Genomic DNA, 9900 nt, shown 5'->3' with positions numbered 1-9900 from the left:
TCTAGTGCACTACTTTAGACCAAGCCCTTCCATAGGCCTTGAATAAAGTAGGTGCACTATATAGACCACGGCCCTATGGAGCACTATTCCCTATCTAGTGCCTACTTTAAAGTAGTGCACCCTATAGGGAATAGGGTTCACTACTTTGACCAAAGTAGGCCCTATAGGGAATAGGGTTCCATAGTGCCTTGGTCTAAAGTAGTGCACTATATAGAGAATAGGGTTCCATATGGCCTTGATCTAAAGTAGTGCACTATATAGGGAATAGGGTTCCATATGGCCTTGGTCTAAAGTAGTGCACTATATAGGGAATAGGGTTCCATATGGCCTTGGTCTAAAGTAGTGCACTATATAGGGAATAGGGTTCCATATGGCCTTGATCTAAAGTAGTGCACTATATAGGGAATAGGGTGCCATGTGGGACTCATCCGAAACGTCAGTGGTGACATGAAGATCACTAGATAGACAAGCTGGACTGTCAGCACCCTGGGAACGGTCATCATGTTCTCTTGATCGCGTCGTCAATCTCAGACATCTGGTCCTTCAGCTGGGTCCACTGCTCCGGGTTTAAGGAGATGCCTGGGGGGGGGGGGAATCAACAAAAATACACTAAGAAAAAAAACAGCCACAATAAAGACATTTTCAATACAAAACTTCCGGAGACACACAGAGAGGTTAGAGCACAATCAAATGTATTTATAAAGCCCTTCTTACATCAGCTGATATCTCAAAGTGCTGTACAGAAACCCAGCCTAAAACCCCAAACAGCAAGCAATGCAGGTGTAGAAGCACAGTGGCTAGGAAAAACTCCCTAGAAAGGCCAGAACCTAGGAAGAAACCAGGCTATGAGGGGTGGCCAGTCCTCTTCTGGCTGTGCCGGGTGGAGATTATAAACCTAGAGAGGAACCAGGCTATGAGGGGTGGCCAGTCCTCTTCTGGCTGTGCCGGGTGGAGATTATAAACCTAGAGAGGAACCAGGCTATGAGGGGTGGCCAGTCCTCTTCTGGCTGTGCCGGGTGGAGATTATAAACCTAGAGAGGAACCAGGCTATGAGGGGTGGAGATTATAAACCTAGAGAGGAACCAGGCTATGAGGGGTGGCCAGTCCTCTTCTGGCTGTACCGGGTGGAGATTATAAACCTAGAGAGGAACCAGGCTATGAGGGGTGGAGATTATAAACCTAGAGAGGAACCAGGCTATGAGGGGTGGAGATTATAAACCTAGAGAGGAACCAGGCTATGAGGGGTGGAGATTATAAACCTAGAGAGGAACCAGGCTATGAGGGGTGGAGATTATAAACCTAGAGAGGAACCAGGCTATGAGGGGTGGAGATTATAAACCTAGAGAGGAACCAGGCTATGAGGGGTGGAGATTATAAACCTAGAGAGGAACCAGGCTATGAGGGGTGGAGATTATAAACCTAGAGAGGAACCAGGTTATGAGGGGTGGAGATTATAACAGAACAGGGCCATGGTACAATTACAGAAGAGGATGACTAGGACACTGTAATAAACGGGCTTGAATATCTGTGTCACAGACAGGAAGTTGGCATGTTCAGTACCTCAAGGCGGGCCTATTAAAATGACAACGGTTCAGTTTCCATGACTACCATTTGACAGCAGTTCTCTGGGTGTCGTACCTTTTTTGCCGGGCTTCATTTCCCCGTCCTGGTTCATCCAGTACTCTCTGATGTCAACTAAACACTTCCCTTTAAACTCCCTCACACTGACGTATCGCATTCTCCCAATCTGGAACACACAAAACAGACCAATCAAGCTCACTCTTTTCTTCCCCGGGGGGGGGGGACATGTGTTACCGTATTGCTACCTCTTTATGTGGCGCGACTGGCTAGTAATGTTGTCAAGCTAGAAGTCACGTGTGTTTTTGCGATGGGGCAAAGGGCTCAGCTCAGTTGTACAGACAGTGAGTCGAGATAGGGACGACACTACACTGCCAAGTAGGAACAGCGATGACATCACATCTAAGTCCGACCCTGTAGCCGTAACAGCATTATCCGCGTCTTGTAACAGTCTGATCATGTAGCCGAACAGCATTATCCGCGTCTAACAGTCCGACCCTGTAGCAGTAGCGGCATTACCTGCGTATGTAACAGTCCGATAATGTAGCGTCTGTAACAGTCCGATAATGTTGCCATAGTGGCATTACCTGTGTCTGTAACAGTCCGATAATGTAGCGTCTGTAACAGTCCGATAATGTAGCCGTAATTGCATTACCTGCATCTGTAACAGTCCGATAATGTGGCCGTAGCAGTATCTGCAACAGTCCGATAATGTAGCCGTAGCAGCATCTGTAACAGTCCGATAATGTAGCCGTAGCAGCATTACCTGCGTCTGTAACAGTCCGATAATGTAGCCGTAGTTGCATTACCTGCGTCTGTAACAGTCCGATAATGTAGCCGTAGCAGTATCTGTAACAGTCCAATAATGTAGCCATAGCAGCATCTGTAACAGTCCAATAATGTAGCCATAGCAGCATCTGTAACAGTCCAATAATGTAGCCATAGCAGCATCTGTCACAGTCCGATAATGTCGCCGTAAGCAGCATCTGTCACAGTCCGATAATGTAGCCGTATCTGTAACAGTCTGATAATGTAGCCGTAGCAGTATCTGTAACAGTCCGATAATGTAGCCGTAGCAGCATCTGTAACAGTCCGATAATGTAGCCGTAGCTGTATCTGTCACAGTCCGATAATGTCGCCGTAAGCAGCATCTGTAACAGTCCGATAATGTAGCCGTATCTGTAACAGTCCGATAATGTAGCCGTAGCAGTATCTGTAACAGTCCGATAATGTAGCCGTAGCAGCATCTGTAACAGTCTGATAATGTAGCCGTAGCAGTATCTGTAACAGTCCGATAATGTAGCCGTAGCAGCATTACCTGCGTCTGTAACAGTCCGATAATGTAGCCATAGCAGTATCTGTAAGAGTCCGATAATGTAGCCGTAGCAGTATCTGTAACAGTCTGATAATGTAGCCGTAGCAGTATCTGTAAGAGTCCGATAATGTAGCCGTAGCAGTATCTGTAACAGTCCGATAATATAGCCATAGCAGTATCTGTAACAGTCCGATAATGTAGCCGTAGCAGTATCTGTCACAGTCCGATAATGTAGCCGTAAGCAGCATCTGTAACAGTCCGATAATGTAGCCGTAAGCAGCATCTGTAACAGTCCGATAATGTAGCCGTATCTGTAACAGTCCGATAATGTAGCTGTAGCAGTATCTGTAACAGTCCGATAATGTAGCCGTAGCAGTATCTGTAACAGTCCGATAATGTAGCCGTAGCAGTATCTGTAACAGTCCGATAATGTAGCCGTAGCAGCATCTGTAACAGTCCAATAATGTAGCCGTAGCAGCATTACCTGCGTCTGTAACAGTCCGATAATGTAGCCGTAGCAGCATTACCTGCATCTGTAACAGTCCGATAATGTAGCCGTAGCAGCATTACCTGCGTCTGTAACCCAGAAATCACTAACCTGGAACATGCCATCCTCCGTTTTGCTGTCTGCAGCCTTAGAGGACCCTCCTGCGCCAGGTCGAGAGCCCTCTCCACTCAGCTTCGGTTTCTTGGCCTCGGGCTTCTCTGGTGGAGCACTGGCCTTCTTTCTCTTGGCCTGAAACACATGTCCAGTTATAGGGAGGAGGGCTTCGGTAGTCACAGCACAGGACACCATTTGTTTAATCTCCACCCCCCCTCCCCCCTTTCCCAAGACACACACCTTGGTCTTCTCCACCTCACTGTCAGAGTCACTACCAGACGTGGATGACACCACTTCCCTTGATTTGGGCATTCTGCTAGGAAACAAGGACATCGCCATTAAGAGTAGCAGCCATGTGATGTTCAACACTGCCACCAGGTATCCACATGGAGGACTGTGTATACCAACACTAAACACGTCATAGACACAGTGGTCTATAGCAGTATAGTTTGTAATGGCCGTCCATCAGTACATTACAGACTTATAATAATAATAATAATAATATAATATGACCTACCAAAAGGTTTGGGTTTTCATGGCATAGGAGGAATTTAAAAGTTCCCTTGCCTTGTTACTGCAGGTGAAAGCTTCAATCCCGACTAACCTCTATTAATGACCCAAAGGCTCGTATTTCTGTGTGTTATTATATTATAATTAGATTACTCGTGGGTGAAATAACAAGCTAAACTAGGTAGCTTTAAAAAAATGTCCTAACACGTTAACTAGCTAGTTAACGGGAATATAACTTAACACATGCACGAATGACCAGCTAGCTAGAGAACTAACGTTAGTGCCGACTGCCACCTCTTGCGGTTAAAATAGCCAAAGATTTGAGCAGGTGTGTCTGTGCATTGTCATTTCTTGACCCGGTACAAAAATAAAATTTACCTGTTGTTGTTTTTTTGAATGAATGAATAAGAAGGATCAGTTGATACAGGCAGGCAGTATGGAGAGATGCTAAAGATTTATGGTTGGTTCATTTAGCAAGCGAGGTCCGGAAGCTTGTGCTTTTGATTAGCGCGAACCGATGCAGTTCTGGGAAATGTAGTTTCATTGTTTCCGGAGGACGGACGCATTGACTCTGAATGGTCACACTCACATCATGTATCTGCACCATATTAATAAATCTATAAACAGTCAACATAATATATCATATTGTATTCGGATACATTTTTTATGTATGTAGTGCAGTTGAATATTATATAATATAATTGATTAAAATACAGACTCTATTGTCAATTTGAATACAACTTAAACTTAAACTAACAACATTCTGGCTGCTGAACCACCTATTTAGCTGACTGATCAATTAAAACAATGTATTGGTTCAAACCCTAGTTTCCTGAGCTCCACTGAGCTAAAAGCCTTGGCACTCATCAAATGAGTTCATGAGTTAGACTTCACTCCCTTTTGTGCGTTCAGTTTCGATTCAACGTTTGATACCGTGCGTGATGGTTTGTACTGAATGATACGTTTCCCCAAACTGTTCTTCAACTGCTGGTGATGTATTTGATACCATTCCATTGATTCCACTCCAGCCATTACCACGAGCCCGTCCTCCCCAATTAAGGTGCCACCAACCTCCTGTGCTGTACATATCATTCTTAGCTGATCTCAGCTCAGCTCCATACCCCCCTCCCCGCAGCTTACATGCCCAAGCCTCCCCAGTTTCTCTTTCACCCAAATCCAGATAGATGTTCTGAAAGAGCTGCAAAACCTGGACCCGTACAAATCAGCTGGGCTAGACAATCTGGACCCTCTCTTTCTAAAATTATCCGTTGCCATTGTTGCAACCCCTATTACCAGCCTGTTCAACCACGCTTTTGTATCGTCTGAGATTCCTAAAGATTGGAAAGCTGCCGCGGTCATCCCCCTCTTCAAAGGGGGAAACACTGTAGACCCAAACTGTTACAGACCTATTTCTATCCTACCCTGTCTTTCTAAAGTCTTCGAAAGCAAAGTTAATAAACAGATCACAGATAACTTCGAATCCCACCGTACCTTTTCCGCTGTGCAATCTGGTTTCAGAGCTGGTCATGAGTGCACCTCAGCCACGCTCAAGGTCCTAAACGATATCTTAACCGCCATTGATAAACGGCAGTACTGTGCAGCTGTCTTCATCGACCTGGCCAAGGCTTTCGACTCTGTCAAACACCATATCCTTATCGGCAGACTCAACAGCCTTGGTTTCTGAAATGACCAACTACTTCGCAGACAGGGTTCAGTGTGTCAAATCAGAGGGCCTGTTGTCTGGACCTCTGTCAGTCTCTATGGGGGCACCACAGGGTTCAATTCTCGGGCCGACTCTTTTCTCTGTATAAATCAATGATGTCGCTCTTGCTGCTGGTGATTCCTTGATCCATCTCTACGCAGACGACACCATTCTGTATACATCTGGTCCTTCTTTGGACACTGTGTTAACTAACCTCCAGACGAGATTCAATGCCATACAACACTCCTTCTGTGGCCTCCAACTGCTCTTAAATGCTAGTAAAACTAAACGCATGCTCTTCAACAGTTCACTGCCCACACCTGCCCGCCCGACTAGCATCACTATTCTGGACAGTTCTGACTTAGAATATGTGGACAACTACAAATACCTAGGTGTCTGGCAAGACTGTTAACTCTCCTTCCAGACTCATATTAAACATCTCCAATCCAAAATTAAATCTAGAATTGACATCCTATTTCGCAACAAAGCCTCCTTCATTCACGCCACCAAACATACCCTCGTAAAACTGACTATCCTACCGATCCTCGATTTCGCCGATGCAATTTACAAAATAGCTTCCAATACTCTGCTCAGCAAACTGGATGCAGTCTATCACAATGCAATCCGTTTTGTCACCAAGCCCATTATACCACCCACCACTGCGACCTGTATGCTCTAGTCGGCTGTCCCTCGCTACATATTCATCGCCAGACCCACTGGCTCCAGGTCATCTATAAGTCTATGCTAGGTAAAGCTCCGCCTTACCTCAGCTCACTGGTCACGATAGCAACACCCACCTGTAGCACACGCTTCAGCAGGTTTAACTCACTGGTCATCCCCAAACACCTACTTTGGCCACCATTCCTTCCAGTTTTCTGCTGCTATTGACTGGAACGAATTGCAAAAATCACTGAAGCTGGAGACTCATATTTCCCTCACTAACTTTAAGCATCAGCTGTCAGAGCAGCTCACAGATCACTGCACCTGTACATAGCCCATCTGTAAATAGCCCATCCAACTACCTCATCCCCATATTGTTATTTATTTCATTTATTGTTTGCTCCTTTACATCCCAGTATCTCTACTTGCACATTCATCTTCTGCACACCTATCACTCCAGTGTTTATTTGCTAAATTGTAATTATTTCACCACTATGGCCTATTTATTGCCTTACCTCCCTTATCTTACTACATTTGCACACACTGTACATAGATTTTTCTATTGTGTTATTGACTGTACGCTTGTTTATGTCATGCAGGTGATAGAGGACCCAAAAGCGACTTAACAGAAACAGAGTTTATTCAAGTCCAAACAGGGAATAACAGAAATCCTCTAGTCTGTAGAGGGGAATAACAAGAGAAGCGGCCACAGACTGCAGGTCGCTTCGGGTAGGCGCAGGCCGTAGTTGACAGAGACACCTGCTCACACGCAGCATCTGATGAAGGCAAAAAACACGACAGGACAGGGCGAAACACAATCACAGCACGGTGAATACTAAACAAGGAACCGACGGGACAGGAACGGAACACAAAGGAATAAATAGGGACTCCAATCAGGGGAAAGGATCGGGAACAGGTGTGGGAAGACTAAATGATGATTAGGGGAATAGGAACAGCTGGGAGCAGGAACGGAACGATAGAGAGAAGAGAGAGCGAGAGAGTGAGAGAGGGAGGGGGAGAGAGAGGGATAGAAAGAGGGAAAGAACCTAATAAGACCAGCAGAGGGAAACGAATAGAATGGGGAGCACAGGGACAAGACATGATAATAAATGACAAACATGACAGTTTATTCCATGTGTAACTCTGTGTTGTTTTTGTCGCACTGCTTTGCTTTATCTTGGCCAAGTCGCAGTTGTAAATGAGAAATTGCTCTCAACTGGCCTACCTGGTTAAATAAAGGTGAAAAAAATAAATAAAATAATAAATAAATAAAATAAAGTGCCACCAACCTCCTGTACATTCTGAGCTGATCTTGTGTAAATGTTCCTGGTGTTTATATACATATGCTATATGCTATATGCTATTTGCTATACGCTATATGCTATTTGTGTTGTTAATTGGATTCGTCCTGATGTTTTTGATATATTTTTTTTGTTATTTGTAAACTTTTTATTTTATTTAAATTATTTCCTGTTTGACATTTTACTGTTAGGAGCCAGTAACATAAGCATTTCGCTGCACCCGCTATAACATCTGCTGAACTGTGTACGTGACCAATAAACTTTGTTTGTTTTGACAGGGCTTTAGTGGAGCCGCTTGAGAGCTTCATGCTCCTCGATGTCCACATCACTAAGGACCTATCATGGTCCACACACATCAATACAGTCGAGGGCACGACAACGCCTCTTCCCCATAGGAGGTTGAAAAGATTTGGCGTGGGTCCTCAAATCCTGAAAAAGATCTACAGCTGTACCATTGAGAGCATCTTGACTGGCTGCATCACCGCCTGGTATGACATTTGCTTAAGCATCCTACCACACGGTGCATACAGCCCAGAACATCACTGGGGCCGAGCTTCCGACCTTCCAGAACCTCTATACCAAGCGGGAGTCAGAGGAAGACTCTAAAATGTTGAAAGACTCCAGCCACCCAAGTCATAGACTGTTCTCTCTGCTTCTGCATGGCAAGCGGTACCGACGCACCAAGTTTAGAACCAACAGATTTTACCCACAAGCCATTGGACTGCTAAATACTTAGTTAAATAGTTAACCAAATAGTTACCCAGACTATCTGCATTGACCCTTTTTGGACAACATAACTCATCACATACGTTGCTGCTACTATTTATTATGTACATATTTAGTTATTTGTACATATTTACCTCAATTACCATGTACCCCTGCACATTGACTCAGTACTGGTACTCTGTGTATATAACCAAGTTATCATAGACTCAGTACTGGTACTCTGTGTATATAACCAAGTTATCATAGACTCAGTACTGGTACTCTGTGTATATAACCAAGTTATCATAGACTCAGTACTGGTACTCTGTGTATATAACCAAGATATCATAGACTCAGTACTGGTACTCTGTGTATATAACCAAGATATCATAGACTCAGTACTGGTACTCTGTGTATATAACAAAGTTATCATAGACTCAGTACTGGTACTCTGTGTTACCCATCGCTCCACAAAAAGCCGCGGCCCTCGCAGAGCAAAGGGGAACCACTACTTCAAGATCTCAGAGCAACTGACGTCACCGGTTGAAACGTTATTTAGCGCTGCACCACCGTTAACTAAGCTAGCAGTTTCACATCCGTTACACAAGCAACACAGAAGCAGAAGTTCAGTGGCTAGCAAAAACTCCCGGACCGTTATCCCACTGTGCTAAATCCGTCCTCTGCTCTCTCATCATCATGCATGGCTTCGAACCACGTATGTCATAAAAGCATCTGCTATGGCATATTATACTACTCTAAGAGAAAAATATAACGAATGAATGGTGTTACTTTCCTTGTAACAGTTACTTAGACCCCAACGCATATAGACACATTTCCTATAAAGAGTCTATGATTTGATATAATTTTGTGGCACAGTCATCTGACCTTGAGGAAAACAAATGATTCGGCCTAGTAAGAACTACAAATCCCATCATGTCCGTGTGTACAGCGCATGTGCGGATCCATTTCCTGGTCCGACCTTCTCATATAAATACCATCCGCAGGGTTATGAGTCAGAGTTCGTAGTCTGAGAAACACGAACCAATGATTCCCATATGTCCAGTGGTCTCCTTCACCTATGGTGAGTAAATCTTTATGAAAAACAAATAAATATATATATTTTTAAAAACTATTCATTTATTTATCATGTTTACGAGGAAAGCTTGGTTTTGGGTCGGTGGGTGTTGGATTTGAGGAGCTCTCTTTGCGCTAATGCGGGGGGGGTATAGCTGTTAACTAGCTAGCCTACCGTTTACCCTCCATATATCTATTCTGCAGTGCCCAGCCGGCTAGGTGAAGATGCTAAAATGGCTACCGGCAACTACTTTGGATTTACCCACGGTGCTGCCGCGCAGTACAGGTAAGAAACGACGCATTGGGAGATGCGATCCATCACCGTACGACACCAATTTACTGTCAGTTCAGATACACCCCCCCCCCTCCAAACCCATAGTTAGGTTGCTATTGTTTCAGGTTGGGGGAGGGGGTGATAATAGTAAGTATTCTGCGGAGCCAGTGGCTGGCCAGT

The 9900-nt window shown here is 44.6% G+C and overlaps 2 protein-coding genes across 8 annotated transcripts in view; one reads left to right on the top strand and one right to left on the bottom strand.

The window, feature by feature from the left end:
- Window positions 1–300: 300 nt before the first annotated feature.
- On the bottom strand, window positions 301–4520 carry LOC124035328 (activated RNA polymerase II transcriptional coactivator p15-like). Its single transcript, XM_046348799.1, has 5 exons — window positions 4383–4520; window positions 3735–3807; window positions 3492–3629; window positions 1639–1747; window positions 301–579 (listed from the first exon to the last, which is right to left on the bottom strand). Exons 2-5 carry the CDS (start codon window positions 3804–3806, stop codon window positions 500–502), a joined length of 399 nt encoding a protein of 132 aa, XP_046204755.1. The 5' UTR covers window position 3807; window positions 4383–4520; the 3' UTR covers window positions 301–499.
- A 4788-nt stretch (window positions 4521–9308) lies between these two features.
- LOC124036675 (zinc finger RNA-binding protein-like) overlaps window positions 9309–9900 on the top strand; it is a 42622-nt gene continuing 42030 nt past the window's right edge. For 3 of the 7 annotated variants that reach the window (XM_046351520.1, XM_046351521.1, XM_046351519.1), the window contains exons 1-2: window positions 9310–9453; window positions 9651–9732. In XM_046351520.1, coding sequence (XP_046207476.1) covers window positions 9417–9453; window positions 9651–9732 — 119 coding nt within the window. In that variant the 5' untranslated portion in view covers window positions 9310–9416. Of the gene's footprint in view, window positions 9454–9650; window positions 9733–9900 lie in introns of all 7 variants that reach the window. The other 4 variants (XR_006838943.1, XM_046351522.1, XM_046351524.1 and 1 more) reach the window with 2 other exon arrangements.

This window comes from Oncorhynchus gorbuscha, linkage group LG05, assembly GCF_021184085.1.
Source record: "Oncorhynchus gorbuscha isolate QuinsamMale2020 ecotype Even-year linkage group LG05, OgorEven_v1.0, whole genome shotgun sequence".
Taxonomy (NCBI): Eukaryota; Metazoa; Chordata; class Actinopteri; order Salmoniformes; family Salmonidae; genus Oncorhynchus; species Oncorhynchus gorbuscha.
Note: the sequence above shows the minus strand (reverse complement) of the source record. Positions and strands in the feature narration are given on the sequence as shown.

Bases quoted from the DNA above. Each gene is read 5' to 3' on its own strand.
- LOC124035328 (XM_046348799.1), bottom strand. From the start codon at position 3,806: ATGCCCAAATCAAGGGAAGTGGTGTCATCCACGTCTGGTAGTGACTCT. The intron at 3,630-3,734 runs GTGTGTGTCTTG...CATGTGTTTCAG, and splicing joins GTGAGGTGGAGAAGACCAAG to GCCAAGAGAAAGAAGGCCAG. The intron at 580-1,638 runs GTACGACACCCA...CCCCCCCCCCAG, and splicing joins AATGAAGCCCGGCAAAAAAG to GCATCTCCTTAAACCCGGAG.